The sequence below is a fragment of the Colias philodice genome, chromosome 8 (assembly GCF_061535455.1).
Source record: "Colias philodice isolate Cphi_HAF_F1 chromosome 8, ilColPhil1 Martin Lab GWU primary, whole genome shotgun sequence".
Lineage (NCBI taxonomy): Eukaryota > Metazoa > Arthropoda > Insecta > Lepidoptera > Pieridae > Colias > Colias philodice.
In genome coordinates, this window is record NC_143093.1 from 6,183,722 (window position 1) to 6,205,397 (window position 21,676).

The 21,676-nt window shown below is 31.8% G+C and overlaps 5 protein-coding genes across 5 annotated transcripts; 3 read left to right on the forward strand and 2 right to left on the reverse strand.

Annotated features, from left to right (window-relative positions):
• Positions 1-130: 130 nt before the first annotated feature.
• LOC149486575 (uncharacterized) lies at positions 131-13,221 on the reverse strand. The gene is made up of 3 exons (XM_089698275.1): positions 13,166-13,221; positions 2,104-2,292; positions 131-1,598 (listed from the first exon to the last, which is right to left on the reverse strand). Exons 2-3 carry the CDS (start codon positions 2,273-2,275, stop codon positions 136-138), a joined length of 1,635 nt encoding a protein of 544 aa, XP_089554401.1. The 5' UTR covers positions 2,276-2,292; positions 13,166-13,221; the 3' UTR covers positions 131-135.
• On the forward strand, positions 6,593-8,289 carry LOC149486576 (uncharacterized). The gene is made up of 2 exons (XM_089697825.1): positions 6,593-6,764; positions 6,850-8,289. Exons 1-2 carry the CDS (start codon positions 6,593-6,595, stop codon positions 8,277-8,279), a joined length of 1,602 nt encoding a protein of 533 aa, XP_089553951.1. The 3' UTR covers positions 8,280-8,289.
• Positions 9,839-11,196, forward strand: LOC149486577 (uncharacterized). The gene is made up of 2 exons (XM_089697827.1): positions 9,839-10,236; positions 10,987-11,196. Exons 1-2 carry the CDS (start codon positions 9,856-9,858, stop codon positions 11,194-11,196), a joined length of 591 nt encoding a protein of 196 aa, XP_089553953.1. The 5' UTR covers positions 9,839-9,855.
• On the forward strand, positions 11,622-14,247 carry LOC149486578 (uncharacterized). Its single transcript, XM_089698320.1, has 5 exons — positions 11,622-11,885; positions 12,155-12,330; positions 12,810-12,912; positions 13,390-13,577; positions 14,101-14,247. Exons 1-5 carry the CDS (start codon positions 11,820-11,822, stop codon positions 14,189-14,191), a joined length of 624 nt encoding a protein of 207 aa, XP_089554446.1. The 5' UTR covers positions 11,622-11,819; the 3' UTR covers positions 14,192-14,247.
• A 4-nt stretch (positions 14,248-14,251) lies between these two features.
• Positions 14,252-20,817, reverse strand: LOC149486579 (uncharacterized). Its single transcript, XM_089698271.1, has 9 exons — positions 20,465-20,817; positions 19,283-19,455; positions 18,828-19,019; positions 18,334-18,470; positions 17,766-18,017; positions 17,159-17,290; positions 16,235-16,336; positions 15,788-15,960; positions 14,252-15,477 (listed from the first exon to the last, which is right to left on the reverse strand). The coding sequence occupies exons 1-9, from the start codon at positions 20,587-20,589 to the stop codon at positions 14,640-14,642; spliced, it is 2,124 nt and encodes a 707-aa protein (XP_089554397.1). The 5' UTR covers positions 20,590-20,817; the 3' UTR covers positions 14,252-14,639.
• Between the last annotated feature and the right edge of the window lie 859 nt (positions 20,818-21,676).

A 21,676-nucleotide genomic window follows, 5' to 3' on the forward strand; every position in this document is an offset into this window, starting at 1 on the left:
CCCCTTATTATTACGATAGATATGTAGATAAGCAACGGAGCATAGGTATCGATTAAGAAAAAAAATGGCAGATGGAAAATAACAATTAAATTTATTACTAATTATATTATAATAAATACATATCACAAATAACAACTATAAGAATATAACATTAACGCCTTTACAAGATGTCCAGGTTCCTTTACAAAAGATTGACAATTCGGCAATGATAAAATCGGTAACCGTTTCATCTTTTACGTGATGTATGGCATTATTAAATATTGTTCCTAGAAATGCGTGACAAGGGGTTTTTGTAGCAACTATATTTCCCTTTAAGTCTAAGTTCAAATCCAGAAACTGATCTGTATCTGACGAAATTAAATTATTCATTTCCCGAGACACAGGTTTCAAAGGAAGAGCATAATTACTGATAACATATTCGTCGTTTTTATGTGGCAAACTTTCATCACTAACCTTTGTCATAATAATATTCTCACTTAGAGGATCGTTACTCGCAGAATTATAGGCGTTTGTAGAGGGTGAAAATAAATATTTTAAAAACAAAGGGAAAAGCTTTTTATCTGTTGTCTCATTCTTATTAGAAAATTTATTCCTTTTTTCATAAATATCATTTGATGTATCATTAAAATTTGGAGCATTTAGTTTTACAGAATCGCTGAAATCCTTTTTACCTGTTAATTGTTTATGTAAAATATGTTTCTTTCTGACATTTTTTAATGTACCACTATTAGTTTCTATCACATTAGTTAAAGATTCAATCTGAGAAGCATTTTTGGTTACTTTAGAGGGAATATTTTTAGTTTCTTCTTCAGCTAAACTTATAAGCTTATCGTTAGAATCGTCAAATGCTGAATTATTATTTTCTAACTCGTTAATAATATCACGAATGTTATTAACTCTTTTCTTAATTTTCACTGTTGGTGTCAGTTCCTTATAAAATTCCTTTTTAACTGTTTTTGAGTTTTCAATGTTTTTCAGTATGTTTTTAATTTCATCCATATAATCGGGATGCGGTGATTTAGGGGTAAATAACAAAGGGTTGATAGATATGCCACCTTTATTCCATATTGATATGCATCTAATCAGGAAACTCATGAATTTCTGTGGTAAATGTCTCCAATACTTTTTTAACGGTGACCCATTCATAAATGACGTCAGAGATTTTCGTTGTATGAAAATATTGTCACGAGTTGCTATTTTATAATCTTTAGTCTTTTCCTTTAGAAGTGATCTCAGTGCAATTTCATTTTTCTGAAAATCGTTCACATTGTCGTCTACTTTGTCTAACGTATCATTGAAGAGTATAACAAAATTGTATTTAAATGTAGGATAGTTTTTGGCTACGATTTCAATATATGGCATATAGTCATTTAGATCCATAGTACGATTATCGTTAATAACATGCATGTAAATAGTCTTATAAGAAGCGGAGTACTCAATAGCCTTACTATCTAATTTTAAAGGTGGTTGCATTTTAATCAGTCTTGATTGAGGAGGCATTTTAGCGAGTGCCAGAACGCTGTTATAAATTATAAAAACTGTCAGTGCAATCATTGTTAATCCCATCCACCAGTATGTAAGAAGTGATGATATATGATCTAAAATAAAAAATCAATTCATTAGAATATATTAATTATAAGGCATACAGGTTTGTTATGAGGACTATTATAAATTTTCACAGCTATTGGTTTTGGTGCCTACAATTATATTTAGAACATGATTGATTCCTATGTTGCTGCTTTGCATAATTAACCAGGACCAAATGGCATGAGTCTGCTAAAACCACATTCTTTTCTAAATAACGAGACTATAATATAGGTAATTATACCGTGAAAGATTTTCATCAGGTTAGAGAATTTCTACATTGTTATTGCTAGCCTCCTCAGTTTATTTGCGTAACAGGATACAATCGATCAATGTTGTATTTTAAGCTAACGATGGCAAAATTTGTTAAATATTGAAACCGTTGTCAATTCGACAAACCACTGCCTTCACTATACATGAAGCCATAGAGAAAATATTCCCGGACAATAACTTGCTTGGTATAACATAGGGATGTATGAACATATAAATACGCAAAAGGTGTCATTTTTATAATCCCACCTGGCCAACGCTTGATAATCTCTGCTGCGCCTTTGACGTGATATTTCGCTCTTCCGTTGCCCGAAGATATTGCTCGTCGCTTATATATTTGGTTGCTGGCGTGAATCTGATATTCGTCGTCAGACAAATCATCGCAGAGCAGTGGAAGATGTTCTTTTTTCGGGTCATTCATAACTAGCCATTTGGATACTGTAAAGAAAAAAATCGTATCTATAATTTGTGATAGGTTTTCTATCTTGTAGTATATGAAAGAAAAAGTTGAATAAAACTGGCAAGGAATATATTTCTAAAAATAAATATTTAAAATTTAGGTACATAGGTAGGTACTTTCTCCTTTAGGCCTTAGGGTATTGATAAACATATTTAAATTTTTTATAAATATCACATGCTTACCACACATGAACGTAGATAAAAAAATGTAATACCACTTTATTTATTTTTATATTTTTTCTAAACAAGGCTCGATCTCTTTCAACCATTACCTACTATATACTCATCTACTCATATTTTACGAAATTTTGAAACGTATCATTAGTAGTAGGTATAATGGGCGGCCTCCAATTACATTATATTTTATATTTAAAACGTAAAAAAAATATATTCTACCTACCCAATGTATATAATATATTGTTAAAGAATTATTACCTTTTCGTCTTGATACTATGGTATAAAATTTTTGTCACTAAAATTTAATGTCAATATGGACTTGTTGGTGTTTTTTTTTAAACATTAATATGCATAAACTACAGAGAGTATACGTAAAGAGGTTTTTTAAACACTGTAATAGATATACGATAAATCTTCACTCTAATTTGTATTATTTATAATTCGATTTATCTAGGGATTTCAAGTTGCGTGAAAATATTGCGATAACCAAAACAAAATTATATTATACTAGCTTTCCACCCGCAGCTTCGCCCGCGCAGTCAAAGAAAAACCCACATAGTTACCGTTCCCGTGGGATTTCCGGGATAAAACCTATCCTATTTCCCGGGATAAAAAGTAGCCTATGTCCTTTCTCGGGTATCAAAATATCTCTATACCAAATTTCATGCAAATTGGTTCAGTAGTTATGGCGTGATTGAGTAACAGACAGATAGAGTTACTTTCGCATTTATAATATTAGTATGGATTAAAATATTATATTAGCTTGCCAACTTTCGATTTTCACTGTAGAGCACTGTAACGGTCACTATTAAATTAAGAAAATGGTCTTTGGCTTTATTTTTTTAATAGGCCAGATATGTGCAAATTCAAATATGTATATAACTTCATAAATAACATGCTATTATGTTTTGAACTAATACGGTTACAATGCACGCATAAACGCACTATAACGAAACAATTATAACAATAACTTATAAGGCAGATTTAATCTTTCTTTGATAATTCTAAATTAAACGATACCAGTTCAATAAACCATAGCAATAAACATTAAAATATACATGCATAGAAACGATACTATTAATAATCTATACTAATATTATAAAGCTGAAGAGTTTTTTGTTTGTTTGAACGTGCTCATCTCAGAAACTACTGGTCCGATTTGAAAAATTCTTTCGGTATTAGATAGCCCATTTATCGAGGAAGGCTATAGGCTATAATGTATATTATATCATCACGCAAAGACCAACAGGTGCGGAGCACTGCGGGTAAAACCGCGGAGCACAGCTAGTGTCATATTTTTAAATGAATGTTTGATTATAAATTTGAACTAAATGGAGAATGCAATAAAAATTTCCATGTGACAAAAAATATATTTTCAGATATTTTTTTTTAATAAAGGTGAAGTTATGTTTGCGCAGTTGGCATGTGAATGCAATTTTTTTCTTTTGGGTTAATAAAAATATTTTTTTCCAATTGCAATATTGAAGAGCACTTCGTACAGTCGATTGCAAATAGGTAATTAATTATTGTTTCTTTCTTGAAAATAAAAACTATAATAATAATATTATAAAGAAGAAAAATGCATTATTTTCGGAGACTTTTTATTCCCGTAATTAACTTTTACTCCCAGTAAGGTAAGTATCAAATAATATTACATTAATTAATATCAACATATAAAATAATAATAAAAAAACCGCAAAAGCCACCTTAAAAAAAAAGATACAAATACTTATAAATTTCAATGAACCCTGCTGGATGATTGGAGGTACAAAATAATTAATTGAAATATATTATACGTACCAATGAATATAAATTTATCACTTTAAACAATGTTCTGTACTAAATGTTCACTATAATAATAATAAACCAATACGACTGGAGTCGTGGATTGGCCATCAATTTCTTTTTCATTAGTCATTTTTAATACGGCACGTTTATACTTTACGCCGTAATTTTGTTGATTCAACAATGCATTCGACTCACGTATTGACGTGTTCCTAAAACATAATAAAATAATATATTAAATTCAATACTATATTAAATTAGTTCAAGGTGCTATAAATATATTATGACGTCATAACATTTTATATTCGTATATTTTTCCACTAGCTATTCCCGCGACTTCGTCCGCGTGGAATAGTGACTGCATAGTAGTTACTACTTAACTTTTATTGAGGAAATACGTACTTACTACCATAAATAATCAAAAGAACTGTTAGTAAAATTTACAATTTTAAAGTTACAAAACTGAGCTAAAAAATAAAAAAAATAAATGCCTAATTAATTTTCTACGTAAAGTTTATTTTAAATTATGTCATATTATTTTTAGGCACCAGGAGGGAAGGGAGCAAATTTATTTTCCTTCCTTCCTTGCATGAATGTTTTTGACAATGTAGATATCGTGCAGCAAATCTTTCCTGTCTCACGCCTGTAGTAACTAAACCGTTTAGTTTAGACCGTGCAATTAAAATTAAATTAAAAAAACCCAACGCAACGAAGTATATAATATATAGTTTCCTAACACATAAAATAATATGATGATTATTTTATGTGTTAGGAAACTTTTCTGTTGAGCACGGGAAAGATAAGATTAGCTTTAGACTGTGGCTTTAGAGGATTTGTAAAGGTTTAGCTATAGGTAAACCAGAATCTGATGGCAATTAGGGAAATCAAAATTTTGAGTGTGCAACCCTAGGGAAAATGGACTGAACGATCTTGATACTGCAATTTTTTTATTTTGTCCACAATATCATTAGTCACATTACACAAGTGGATAATACTGTATTTAATAATGAGATATCCACGTAATATTATGTAGGTACTTATTACATGTATAATATACATATTACTTTTCTAAAGGTAATACATAATATTATTTATTTACACATACCTATATTTGAATATATATTATTATGGCATGTGAAAAATTTTCACATGCCATAATTAATATGGATGTAATGATAATGCAGATCAAAACTTATTTACTATATTTAACGATTGTTTATAATTTTTGAAGTGAAACTTCTTTATCGGGGTTGGAAAAAAATTTAATGTAACATTTTTTCGTTACGCGCCATCTTGTTTTTATCTCTACCACGCGTGATTGACGTATTTCTATAAAGTTGCATATATTATGTAGTAAATTATTTTTTGAAAAATAAGGTCATAAAGAAGTTTCACTTCTTACGTATGTACACTAGTACACGCACACATTTTTTTTTATAAAATAAAACAATAATAAAATAGAATCATGTTTATTTTCGTTAGTATTAACACATTATAAAATTGACTTGTACACCTTGGACTTGACAAATAGCCGAATTGGAAACTCCTGTAATAATTTTTCATAAAATTATATTTTAATCAACAAACAATATTATAGTTACCTGTTTATAACATTTTTAATTTAAAGTATCAAAACGGGTCAGTCCAATTTAGCAATAAAATCTTTCACGCGCTTTAACCCATTGACCACCGTAAGCCCCGATCGGGGCGCGACACAATAGATTTTCTATTGTGTCTGTGATTCCGAGGACTGATGGATTAAAATTGAAAATTGTGATGTGTTTGACCCCTCTTCATCGAATATTTTTCTATACACATTATAAACAACACCTCTTGCTTGTGATCGCAGCGGTTTTATCGACATTTCGAAGATTTTGAAGACAAAATCCTAAAAATTAATCATCAACACAAATAATTTGACAACCAATTTGATAGTTGTCAAATAAAGTTGCCACATGAAAATCTTTTATTTTTTAAATATAAATATGCCATCAGATTCTGGTAGACCTATACTATTATGTATTCTGTGGCATTGGTTAAAATTTTTGTAAAATATATACAACGCTTGTATCAAACCTTATTGTTAATTATGATAACCAAAGACAACATTGAAATACGGAAGCGTCGCAACAAAAAAAGCAAAACCGTTTGAAATACGAAACAAAATTTGATGTCAAAATAAAAGCGCTTATAAATTTTTCAATAAGTTTGTTATAATAAATTTAAAGAAAGGTAAGAGGATATAAGGGATATGATGCAATATAACTCATATAGAATATCTATAATATGATAAATATTTTACAGAGAAGCGATTTTAATGGAGCATATTCAAAAAACGAATCGAGATGAACAATATCCGTTGCTTAAAGTAGAAAATGCTGACGGCGGGGGAGACAGTAAGCCTCCATCACAAGCGGTTCCAACTATTGTGACGACAGGGTGGAATGTTACTTGTACACCAAAACAGTCCTGGTTTGACAGATGGCCAGGTAAAGCAATTACAAAGACTCCTATTATACCTACTATATTGTAGGCTATCAATGTATGAACTAAATTTCTTATTATTATTTTCAGAGTTCATGTCTGCCTGCTGGATGACCCTTATATTATTGGCAATATCATTTCTCGTATTTTACGCTTTAGGTATGAGTGCCTATCGACGCCAACCAGTTGTCGTTTTCAAGTGCAACAATTCGAAGCCAGCTAGCGATGTATATTTTCATAGCATTATATCAAGATCTCAGAGTATCTTACCGAGGTTCTCACAATATCTCTCATCCATGGCCATGCAATATCCTAATCTGCGTTTCAATGTCTATTTTCTCATTGACGATTCGCTACCTGCGACATTGCAGAGCGGAAATCGTACAAGATTCTTCAAGAAACTCGTTCCTGCATTCCCTAGAACACTTAACATGATATTAGAACAAAGTACCAAACGAGAGATTCGGGATTTTCAGAGAAGATATCAAAACATAAATATAACTATAATGAATCTCAGTAAATATATGACAAAAACCCCACTTCGATACGTATGGAGAACTATACCTTTGTCCTACTTGCCATTTTACGCGCGAATTTTTTCCATTTGGCAAAATGGAGGTATCGCTTTTGATTTATCTACTTTTAATCATATCTATAACAATCACCAAGAAGTTAATCCAAAGATTAAAGCGATTTTAAAACAACACAATGATGGTATAGAAACAGACAAATACATAAGCATATTGAATTCAATGGATGTGGAAGATGAAAGTAAAATGTTTTCTTCGATCATAAATTTGATAAACCGTGTACTTAATCAGACAAGTTTATTTTTTGATACAGATATTACACCGGAGGTCAAACTCGTAGACTATACACCATTTATCAGAACTCATAGAAATAAACGAAATATAGAGGAAGTGAAATTACAGAATATAAGCTCTAACCTGAATGGAAGTAATATCAATGGAAACAATATTACTGAACTTCCGGAAATATTGTCGAAAAATATTACAAATCAAATTAATATTAGCACTTCAAACAACACCGAGGATACCAATAATTTAACAAGCCCTTCATTCCCAAAGATAAAAGAATTGATGAAGTCAACAAATGAACTTCCAATCGCCCAAAAATTAGACTCGTCCGCTGAATTTCCAGAAATGTCGATATTTTATTACTTTACTGTATTTGATGACATTGATCCTCTTTACCCATTGCCTTTTGCGCCTATAAAAAGTGAAGCAAATCATAATGATCCTCCGATGAAAATTACTGAGTTCAAGAAGCTAACGAAACAGAGTAAGCCAATGACCAATCATCTTTCTATAAGTTCTGAGGGTTTATTTGTTGCAGCGCCTCTGCGATATCATCCATTCTTAGCACAATTACTTTCTACCGGCTGTAAAAGAGTAAACCCTAAGATTGCCATTGACGACACTCTTATGAATCAATGTTCTGTCTTTATAAGAGATGACGTGTACTGTGATAATATTCATATTATGAATAGCATTTTCTAATTACTCCATTCCTCTTATTTTCCGACTAATGTTTACTTTAATATTTTGTAATTTAATTTCGAAATTATTGTTGTTTGTGTGGTTTAGAGTTAAATATATAATATACTTAGTATGTATACAATATGTTTTTCATTTATTTGCCATGGAATTTGAAATTCTGAATTGGTGTACCTACGAATCTAAATTACAAGATTGTCGTGACAGGAATTAGTTTTGTTACACGTTACTGTAGAATAGATCAAATTTTCAGTAAATAAATAAATAAATAAATATTTCAGGACATTTTCACACACGACACGATTTCGTAAGTTTATATTTTGTAGGAAGTACGAATCTCTGAATTTTGGTTCGCTAGGAACCTGGCAAGAGCTCTACGTTGTGGTTACCTATACCTAATAGTATTATTGTTGAGTTACAAAAGCTACATTAATTATATTGGTTATCCGTTATTCCGGGTCTAATCTGGATCCGGGGAGATGGGTAGCTGGAGTTATAGGTCTACCAGAATCTGATGGCATATTTATATTTAAGAAATAAAAGATTTTCATGTGGCAACTTATTTGACAACTATCAAATTGGTTGTCAAATTATTTGTCTTTTTTGCAGTTGATATATAATTTTTAGGATTGTGTCTAAAAAATCTTCGAAAATGTCGAAAAAGCCGCTGCGATCACAAGCAAGAGGTATTGTTTATAATGTGTATAGAAAAACATTCGATGAAGAAGGGTCAAACACATCACAATTTTCAATTTTGAAGATTTTATTGGTAAATTGGACTTACCCGTTTTGATACTTTAATTAAAAAATATTATATGTAGGTAACTTTAATAGTGTTTGTTGATTAGAATATAATTTTATGAAAACTTATTACAGGAGTTACCAATACGGCTATTCGTCAAGTCCAAGCTGTCCCAGTCAATTTTATAATGTGTGTATCTGTTAATACTTACGAAAATAAACATAGTTTTATTTTATTTTTATTTTATTTTATAAAAAATTATAAGCAGTCTAGTTTTGATTTACATTATCATTATATCGATATTTTCACATGGCATACTGATAATGAATATACAAATATAGGTATGCGTAAATAATAATATGTATTACCTGTATAAAAGTAATTAATATGTATATTATACATGTAAGTATGTACCTACATAATATTAAGTGGATATCTCATTATTAAGTATAGTATTGTCCACTTATGTAATGTGACTAATGATATTGAGGACAAAATAAAAAATAAGCAGTATCAAGATCGTTCAGTCCATTTTCCCTAGGGTTGCACACTCAAAATTTTGATTTCCCTAATTGCCATCAGATTCTGGTTTACCTATATATTCATAAATATTTGTTTCGAAATATTTATTAACTAGCAAGTATCTATGTGTATTATGTTCCTTGGAATGGCAATCTAAAATTGTTTGTAAATTTGGCGGATTCTGTCATGCCTACTGATCAAAACGTATCAAAATCATATCTTTTTTGGAGGTTTTTTGTAATATATCAGAGAATACTTATTTTAGATATATATTTTTATTTTATACCTACATTAAATAAGTTAGTACAAGTGTTCATGATGAAGTTACCGTTCCATATAATTATATCGCCGATTCTGAAGCCATATTTCGGTCACACTAAATTATTTTGCCAACATCCCACGTTTTCTGCTAGCATTTTCTACACATATTTTTATGGTGTTGTCGGTTTGGTAAAGTTTTTATTAATAAATAATAATTCCTTACAATGTAATTATAATCCTTTGATTTATTATTCATCTTTTCAGTGCTTGAGTGTACATAATTTAAAGCTTCATTTAGGGAAAATGCCGCTTGATACTTCTGGTACTTCAGTTCCTTCCTTTTCTCGAGATGCGATGTTAGTACACGACCTCCAAATTATTGCGACTTCACTCGGATTAATACAATACGCGTGTCTGATACTAGGATGTTTTACTGTAAGTTTTCATTAATATAAATTGAGACTGGTGAACTTAGGCTGAAGTCTGAGATAGTGAACTGAAAAAGAAAAGTTTTATTTTAGTACTAGCGGTCCGCCCCGGCTTCGCCCGTGGTACATATTTACGTTTTCTCTACATAAGAACCATCCTCGTACTTCAAGGAATATATTAAAAAAAGAATTATCGAAATCGGTTCAGCCGTTCACACGTGATGCCGTGAAAACGCGAAACGGGTTTCATTTTTATATTAATTACTAGCAGTCCGCCCCGGCTTCGCCCGTGGTACATATTTACGTTTTCTCTACGTAAGAACCATCCTCGTACTTCAAGGAATATAATAAAAAAAGAATTAACGAAATCGGTTCAGCCGTTCTCAAGTTATGCGCTTACCAACACATTTTGGGATTCATTTTTATAATATTACTAGCGATCCGCCCCGGCTTCGCCCGTGGTACATATTTACGTTTTCTCTACGTAAAAACCATCCTCGTACTTCAAGGAATTTAATAAAAAAAGTATTATCGAAATCGGTTCAGCCGTTCTCGAGTTATGCGCTTACCAACACATTTTGCGATTCATTTTTATATATAAGAAGATAGATAGATAATAACAAGATAAATACATTATGTTACAAATAGCATCGAGTACCTAGCTATTTTTATAATTCGAATCGATATAATACAGTTACGCCTGCAGTTGTTAATTAAATGTGTTTTTATCTTATCGAATTGTAATTTTTTTTTTCAGGAGAATCCAGGCTTATTCTTGCCACATCTTGCAGGTCAAATCGTTGTGGTTGTTTTAAAGATAATAAATGTTTGTCTCCTTGTATCTAACATGAATATGAAGTCTTTGGGAAAATTGCGTGATAAAGTGGCATCTATTGTAGTTATGGCTTTCAATTGGCTTCAAGAGTTTTGTGTTTTCAGACAATATTTGTGCGTGTGCGATCTGTAATGTTATTTACTTAAAACAATGTAAATACACTTTTATTAAGTTTACGTACTGTTTGTAGAATAAATTCTATGAATAAAATGTGTATGTATAGGTATTTTAGTCAGAATATTTTGTTGATGTAGGTCCTATCCTTGTTCAGTCTACTGTGGTTGAGATGGACTTTAGAATTGAACGAGAGTGACTTTGCCTTCGAATACTTATTATTTTAAAGTGAGAGGACATACTTTATTATGCCATGCAAAAGAAAAAAAATGCAAATTTAAAGGCCGACAATACAATCACTTTTAATAATGCATCTTGGTGGCGTAGATCAACTCTGACCTACATCTGTTTACTCGCAAATTCTTACATCCGCAATCATTATAAAAGCATTAATAAATAAACTAGTAACTTTTTATAGACTAGAAAATTAGGACGAAAGACGACATAGATATATTGTTATTTATGGTTAAAACAAAAGACCATTGAACAGTCATAATGACTGGCAATGCCAGTTCCGTACACGGCGTTATGTAATATTTTTAGAACCCATACACAGCAACCTCTCAATTTAATTCCAATGAAGTTCAATACATGCTAAATGAGTTAAAATCCTATACCACTTCATCGTGATTGTGGGCGTCATGATGGAAACAGAAAGCAACGCACTTATAGAGCAGTTAATAACAAAACACGAAAACCGAGCAAATGTGAGTAGTAATCAATAAATAGATCCTTTAGTTAAAAGCATTAAAAGTACTTTAATTAATAATAAATCTTGCTAATATTTAAAGTCTTTCTTGTTTTTCGTCTTTCTTTCTCGTAGCATCGGAACGGTTGTATGATTGTTATGTCTAAAGATGCTCTATTCTCAACATAGGATATCTACGTATCACGCGGTGAATCATGTCATTCTCATGAGAAATTGCTTTCCTACTTTTTTATATTTAACGTTGTTAATTTTAATGTTTAAATGCAGCTAAATTCAACGAACACTGAAAGCAACGACGGTGTCCGGGTCAAACTGAGGGCGTTGCTAGTTGCACTTTTAGGCGTGTCTATGTCCGCTTGTGCCTTCGCCTCACAGCCCGTGGAATTGGAGCTGGACGATGAAGACGTCGCTCAAAAGCTTAATAATGTCAGCTTTGCTAGGCGGTATGTAGTGTCTACTATTTATTGTATGTAGAGGAGGTATTATTTTATAATATGTACCGACTGCCGCCCTATTGCAAGAGCATTACGTTGATATTACGCACATAATACTACATACAAATTATTGTTGTGTATTCCTATGATATAACTAGTACCTACCTACTAACTATGTACTTTCAAATTTCGATGTAGTTACCGATTTGTATTTGTACCAGTCAACTAGCTTATTCAGTTGTCAGCTAAATCAGCCAAATTTATATTAAACTCAACGATTTTGATTATTTACTCTAATAATAATTAATCAAACGGTACCTACGCACGTAGTAGGTAACTATATTTAAGCAATCTCTGATATTCAGGCCGCTACATGAAAGGCGCTGTTTAACATAGAAACAGAGATATTAACTGAATGCGTAGGTAATCGAGCTACTTGTATGCGATATGGCTTATCATATAAACAAGATTTTTATATTATTTTATAGCATTACAAAACCAACAATAAGATTAGTCATGGGGTACGGGAAATTGAGTGCCTTCGTCACCGCTGCTACATCCCTATTGCTGCTGATTGCCGTAATGTCAAAGGTAAATTAACGATTTTGTCAAAATATTGAGCTAATACCTAAGCTTCAACTGAAAACAATTATGGTGAAACAAAATATTCTTCTTTCTTGCGAGTCTAACACAACTTTTTATCTTCCGACAAAAAATAGGGGGTTGTTATAAGTTTAACGTATCTATCGTTGAATCCGTTAACGCTCCCATACGATAACTATGTACCGATTTTTAAATACTTTAGCGTTTAGAATTATCATAGATATATACTATAATACTTTACCTACTAGTAATATAATTAATTACTATTCATTATATTGAAGTGAAAACTTCTTTAGCGGCGTTGAGCACTTTTTCTGTAATGACTCAAGACACGTGACCTGATCGAAAAAGCGTAAGACGGATGCAATGGAGGACAGCTATCCCCTCTCTACTACGCGCGTTTTCACTTCTGCCGGCACTCCCGGAGTGCAACCCGTCTTTTTTTATCATTTATCTATGCTCTAGCGTTCATGGTGTCGTCGTGGTGCTCGCTGGTTAGCGGCGCCCGCTCTCCTCGTGACCGCGCTAGAAGCTACTTCCGACGCAAGCGACGCTATACTAGCCGCTCTGTTGCGCGGCTCTGTCGAACCATTGAGGATCGCACTACAGACGGTGGCCGCTTGTTTACTGATCACCGTGGAGATTTTGGTTTGGTTTGTGCGGTTTTTGAACCAATATTATAGATACTCTTATATATCAACTGCTAACTGTCCGCCCCGGTTGTAATTTTTTTTTTTCGAAAGTGAACGACATTATACTAGCCGCTCTGTTGCGCGGATCCGTCGAACCTTTGAGAATAGCACTACAGACGGTGGCCGCTTGTATACTGATCACCGTGGAGATTTTGGTTTGGTTGGTTGGATTAAAAATCCTATTATTATAGGCATAAAGTTACTTTTTGTGTGCAACGCTGTTGTTCATTCATATAGAAATATATTAGACTTAGGAAAGGAGTAGAATAAGTGGCAAGCTTATGTTAGTGATAAAGAGCATTATCGAATGAATTTCATTTTGCTCTGGAAAGACGTCGTATAGCGCAGCACGGATAGATATTATTAAGTAAACTGTAAAGTCCCTTTCATGTTTTTCGACTTTGGCGCCTTTGTGGTGATTTAAATCCACTATCACTATCTATCTATTGAGGATACTATATGATGAGGGTATTTTTGATTTCAGGTTTTTTATTGCAAAATTCTTTGAGTACAATCCATCTTTAACACCGGACGAACCCAAGAAAGACGTGGTGATTGAACCAACTTCACAGTAAAGCAACTCGTTATCATGCAGATATCTTGAATTATAATTTTATAAAATAAACACATTTCTCTGATGCAATGATTTATTTTCAATAACTATTAATAAAATACATTGAGTTTTACATTCCAATAACAATTATATTTAAAATATTATAAGATTAATATGAATCTTAACAATAAAATATTAGTACATTAGCTTCTATTTTAAAATGATTATTCTTTTTTTCTTATATGTATAATATAAGAAACGCCTCTATATATCACAGTGCTCTTAAATTTACCACATCCATACTTTTTGTAAATAGTTTCATCAATACAATACAATATAATAAATAGTGAAAATTTTCGATCTAAAATTTTGATATGTTTTTTTAGGAATACAATATTAATGTAGCCACTTTGTGCTTGTTCCCCAATGAACCCCCAATAATAGTAAATACATATTTTTTTTTATAAACTTTAAGCAAATCTTATTCCCTGGCAGGCATCACATACAACTTGTTTCTTGTTAGGAAACTCTTGGCGTCGTTTGTCCAATTCTTCGTCAATCCATTGAACGAGGCAGTTCTTCAAGTACAAAATCGTATCTTGTCTCACGATGCCGTCTTGAAAGAACTCTTTGAGAACAATCATGATACCATTATCCGTTTCTCGGCAAGGGTCGCCCATCGGCCGTTCGTTCTTCAAGTAATTGAAGACGAATTTCACGATTTGTTGTATTAAATCTTCATCAGGGCTGAGGAGTTTTAATTTGGCGATATCCGCTGGAATTAATTGGGACACGAGATTTAAAGCGACAGTCATCAAAGCGTCGTACACGTTTCGACTGACATTTTCTAGAAGGGCCGATATATCCTCCGTTCCGGACGTACTTATACGCACTAAGTACGCACCGATGCGTAAAACCTCACCAGGGTTTATCCCCACCAATATTGAATCGCCTTCTTCTTCTTGAGTGTACGTTTGTACCGCTGTGGTAGTCGTCACTCTTGTGGCAACATTTGGCGCGTTTAGTTTCGCTGGCCCAAGGGTCGAGAACAACTGAGCCCGGCCTTCTTTGCCCAAACCATATAGCTGTGAGGGGTCAAATTTATGCGCCGCGTTCAAATTCACGCGACCATCTGACGTCATGGATATTCGCAATTTATGCTGGTTTATATCCTTGTTGATTCGGAGCACGTCCGTGAAGTACTGGTCCTTGTTCACGATGTTCTTTATCCCGTTGATAACTTCAGCGTTGCCTTGGATCGTGCCGGCCACTCGGCGCGATTCTGCGCTGATTTTGTCGAATATTTTCCTGTAATTTTACAGAATTTCGCTTAAAAATAAGGCTGACAAAGTTTAATTTAAGAAACTGTTGATATACCTCTATAACAATTTTGTAACTTTATCTACAGTGTAGTTGATAGAATTAAATGTATTTTCCATATAAAATCATTCACATTTAAAAAATAGCATGTAATACAAGTAACTAGACAATATTCACACTTCATCCATAATCATGTAAATTTATATAAAAAAAAAATATATAACTATCGACAAGTACATTATATTACTTTCCTTTATTATGTTCATAACTAGTATATTTTATTAATTTTCTATCTTACCTATGTCTATTACTTCTAAGCGTAGTGCGATATTCATTGATCGTATTTGCTTGCGCGTCTTCGACGATATTTTGCGCAGTGCGGTTCGACACGGCCGCTTGAAAGAAAAACAGCAGCGATGTCGAGAATTGGAACAATTCCAGACTAGTTGGCCTTTCACCGTGCTTATGGTACTGTAACAATAAAATATTAAGATTATTATGAAGCTTTAGGGAAAAAATTCAGCTATATTAGATCCCTTGCCATATGCATAACACTGCATATATACATTCAACAAAAAAAAGTATTGCGATACTTATTTTTTTTTATAACAATACATTCAGAATTTCGGTAATAAGTTCCACTAAAAATAAAAATTCATCAATAGGAAGCCTCTTTAAAAGGATCTACGTATAATTATTATTTGATGAATAAAACACACACAGTCAATTCATAAAGAGTACAAACCTTAAGTATAATATGCACAAAATTGTTGAGCAAGCCCGCAGCGCCCGTGACAATATTTGCATGTCGTAGTACTTCTACTGATATTGTTAGGGCTTGACCAGCCTGGAAGAAAAAAATAAAAAAAAAATCATAATACATATTCAAATTATCGAGCTTATGTTTCTATATGGATTTAAGAAAGATTAAAGTGATAAATGAAATACTATGAATAAATATGAATGAATTTAAATACTCACAGAATTATAATGCTATAGTTAAAATTAAAATTGCAATTTGCTATTCCTGTCTTTTCTCGATAACTTGATATTTTCATTAACAAAAATATTACAACATTCGATAATTTTAAATGACGTCGAATCTCGACTACGAAGCGACGTGCCCACTAAAACTGTGGATTATGTATGTGATAAAATATAGCCTATATCGGAGTTTCAACCCACATTACATAATTATAGTATACCAAACAAAATAAGTAGGTATGTCATTCAGAAACTATATTCTTTGGCTATCTAAATTATATACTTAAATAAAAAAATATAAAACTAAATTTCTACACTTTAAATTTTCACATCTATTCATTGACTATAAACAACTAGACAGTCCATCGTCATCCTAAAAAAATACCTAAGCAGCGCGGTGTCGTATAGAACATTAATTGAAATTAGCACCTTATTTCGTGACAGTAATGTTCAAATTCTATTGTATGATGTATCGCTCATTTGAAACCTGTGGCTAATAACGGCGCGTAGTCACAGCTTTGCTTTGATAATAATTTCTTAATATGATTGTAAGTTTAGTTCTTTATTGTATGTAAATGCATTAACTTTCTTTTATATAGATGTCAGATGAGTATGTGAAACACGTAATATGAAATCTGTTAGCATTTGAAAGTATGTCATTAATATGAAATATAACTGATAATACCTTGGTCAAGTTAGTGCCTGCGGCCGCAGAACGAGCGAGCATAGTGCTAGCGGCACCTGCTGATAATCCCACACTAGATGCAGCTATGTTCAGCCAACTGCCGCGAGCCTCGGCGTCTGTGGGGCTTATACTCTGTGGATAATTAATTATTATGAATTTATGTAATTTGACAGTAAGAATAATAACAAAAAATAATTTAAATTAATTGAAAATGATTTAAAATTTTAGTTTGCTTTGCAACTGTAGGAGAGCAAATAATAATAATAGAAGATGTATGCTATGGTTAAAGAAAACAATAGTTTTTATTGTTACTGTGTTAATATTCATTTAGTTTTGTGGAGGAATGGGATTACATACTTCAGAAAAATATCCCTCTAATGAAAATCTCATGTTTCATAAACTACATAATCTTAATATATATAAATCTCGTGTCACAATGTTTGTCCTCAATGGACTCCTAAATCACTTAACCGATTATAATAAAATTCGCACACCATGTGCAGTTCGATCCAACTTGAGAGATAGGATAGTTTAAACATGTAGGTACAACGGGCGAAGCCGGGGCGGACCGCTAGTATTATTATATATTTATATATGCGCTAATCACCTGTTCATGAACCCGCCTGTCATGTAGATGCAACGAAGATCGTACAAGGCCATACAGTCCCGTAGCCACAGTCGCTACAGTAGCACCAATAAGTACAACCGGCCCCACAGGCGTAAACGCAGCAACACCCAATACACCGACGGCTCCTAACGATGCTACGGTACTTGCGGTGTCTACTGTACTCAGTACTCGGGATTTGAGACCGAGCGACGGGGACGGTGTCACTGTTAATTTAACTGCGAAATGTTCACCCTGTAAAGAAAATGTAGTAATGAAAATATATACTTTAAAGTTGTGAAGATGGTTTATTGCTTGTTTGTTGTGATATCTCAAAAATACACAACCAAATACAAAAATAATTTTACCCAGACAAAGTTTTAATGGTGACCTTTAGTCACATGAACAATAAAAGCAAGAAGAATAGTGTATGTTGTGCAGAATATCACACATATCATTTTTAATTAATGAATTTATAATTTCAGTTCAGTAGTTTTTCAATTTATCTGTCACAAAAATGCCAACAGACCAAAACAAAAACATTAGTAATTAATATTATAATTCATAATACCTCAGTAATAACTCCTTCATATTCTCCATTTTCGGGAGCGATAATCACACATTTTGGTAAGGTGTTGTTGGTTAAGTATGATGTCCAGTCTTGGTACACTCTTGCATGGTCATCTATGTACACTCTACATGATTTTGCTAAAAAGTAATAATAATTTTAATAAAGATAATAAATATGTACCTACTTATGTTGAAAAAATCATATTGTGCAAATGTAGGGCTAAAATTGTTTAACTAATGAAAGTAAAAATATTAATTTATTAAAAAGGAAATTAATAGGTATATATATAGGTATAGGTATAGGTTTTGTATATGACATAAAAAGTTTCAGAAATATCTCATAATACCATCTGGCCATTAAAATCAACAATGTTTCACCATTTGATTACTAGTTCCATTATAGGTCACAATGTATAAACAAACAATTAACTCAGTGTGTAACAAAATATTGTTAATAATAAAAATATAAAGTATGTATGAAATCTAGTGTCTTACCGCCAACAGTAGTGGGTATACATTTCCGAACTTTAAACACAGCTGTGAACTGCATATCAATATCAGTTTTTTTGTGAAGGTCCAACCAATAGTCTGATGGTGCTAATTGATAGAATTTCAGGGGCTTTGGTGTAGCGCATACAACAAGTAATATTGACAGGAAGATATCTTGGTCATTTTGAGAGTATTGGCCTGAAAATTAAAATATAGTAATTATCATTCTTCATGTTGATAAATTTCTAGGAATTATTTTATCATACAAACTTATGTTTCATAAGTAATAATATTATATTAAATTCATTTTAAAAGAACTTACCATTTACTCCTTTTTGTGTTCAATAAAATGTCTTAATTATTATTTATATTATAAAAATAATATTAATTTGAACATGTAAAACTTTATTACTGTCAACAACAATATTTAAAATAAATAATTTCTATTTTATCGTACTTACTCTGTTCACATATTTTGTTATACACTTTAATAACATTTTCCTTCTGTCTGGATGTATAACCTTCTAAATTAGTGTTCTCATTATCTGCTAATAAATCCCCTTCAGTACTTGGTGTGCCGAAAAGAGCAAAAGCAATGTTCTGTTGCAAATGTTTACGGTTACTTATTTCATACCTGAAAAAAAAAAATTATATAAATTAAAAAGTGCATACCAAATACAGTAGAATGCCGATTACCCAAATTAATTGGGACTGAGGCCGATTCAGATAATCGAAAATTCGGTTAACTGGACATAATATAAAAATGAAGTGTCGCAAATAGAATAAACTTTATTAAGGAAAAAAGTAGTGTCTTGCCTCTAGCTTTCAACAATTACCGTTGAAATACGTCTGGACTCCAGTGAATTCCAACTTGTAACAACAAAACAGAACAAAAATTTGTAATTTACTAGGTTATCATTTTTAATATTACGCTTAGGACCAATTCGGATAATTGGTGATTTGGATAATCGGCATTCTACTGTATTATAAATTAATTTATTGCCTTACATTATTATTTTCCATCAGTTAAGTAAACAAAGACTTGCCTTAGGAATGGTTTGGTTGAAGTGAAAATGAATACTTAGACATAAGGTTTCTTCTTAGAAATATGGCATTTATTATATTTATTCAAATGTTCTTACAGTATTATCTTTTCACCTTGATTTCATTATTACCTACATATAAGACATATGACGTGGACCTCCAAATATTCTGATTGCATTATTAATTTTATTATAATTCATACCTACTGAGTTATAATTTATTTATACAGTAACTCAACTATCACTAAAACCTTCAGTAAATTAAGTATTTAATTTATTTAACTTGAAATCATTTTAAGAATATGTCATTGGCTCAACTCATAAAAAATAGGATAGGGATTTTCCTATCATATAGAAACAATGGATGGGCTAACAACCAGTTTTTGATTGTGTAATGAATATATTAGTCATATACTTTATTTACATGATGATTATAGAAAATGTAAACAGTCTAATGTTGAATGTTGTTTGATACTTTAAAAATAATAAAATATTAAAAAAAGCTTTCTAAACAACGTTTAGACTAAAGGATAATAAAATAATACAGATAGAATGCCTGTTTCATAAAAGTTGCGTTATTATTATTTCAAAATAACTTACTTGACCCAATCACAATCTGGTAGATTTTCAAAATATTCTTGTTGTATTTGCACTGGTGATAATTTTATCGATGTTAAATTTTCGTTTTCATCCGAGGGCATAAGCGAACTTTGATCATTACTCATTTTTATCACTTAATTTTATTTCATCAGCTTATTAGAAAAAATTATAACGCAATAATTACTTTTCTATGCTATACTATAACATAAAGTATTAAACACTTCATTATATTTCAATAAACACATTAAAAGCCTAGTGAAAATAAATATATTTGGGATATTTTTTAATAAAATTTTGTAACAGCTTGCTGATTTTCAGAATTTTGCGCCTTTTGACAGTTTGTCGCATGGATGAGTAATAACAACTCAGAGCAATTCCTCTGAGAATATCAAGTATTATCTATGGATGAGTATTCACTGTATGGGTTGCCAATATTCAAAACTTTTATTTCCCTATGGAACGTTATTAGAAAATAAAAATAGTTAGAAATTATGTGAACCGTATTTTAAAAATCCATATTCATAATGTATTGATTTTAATATATCAACTACTTTTTTTGTTCATTAACGATTAATGAACATTTACAAACATAAATTACAATGGCAGAAGTTTACTTAAAAAACTCTTGTGGTTTATTATACGTTCGTCAGTCTATTTTTTAGCAGAGTTTGATAATTTAATATTTTTTAATGCTATTTTTTGGTTTTCTTTCACTTAACTTATTTTCATATTTTTCTTATTTGCCCTTTAAACGTATTTTGCTTAAACTGGCAACATAGAAGTAAGGAGTATTAATACTTCTAAGTATTTCCCCTTTCAACGGGAATAGTTCCAAATCTATTTAACAGTGATAGTTACATAGTAATATACATAAGGTAAACCACCCAATTATTGACACTTTAAGCAGCTACTTCACAAAACTGGTGAAATTTGCATGTACAATTATGTTTTAATTAAGAAAAAAACATTTATACTGGTATTATAATCTATGGAGAATATTATAAAGTACTTATGCGATGCGGCTACCGCAGACCGCACAGTGCGCATAGAAATGAATATTACGTACATAATTGTGATTGCGGTCAGCCGGACGGCTACCCGCAATGCGGCTACCCGCATAATGCGTATACGCTCTTAAGTAGGGCTTTCAAAGTGTGTACTATGACCTTTTAAAGTTAATTTGTACCATTCATAAATTAACAGAAATTAATT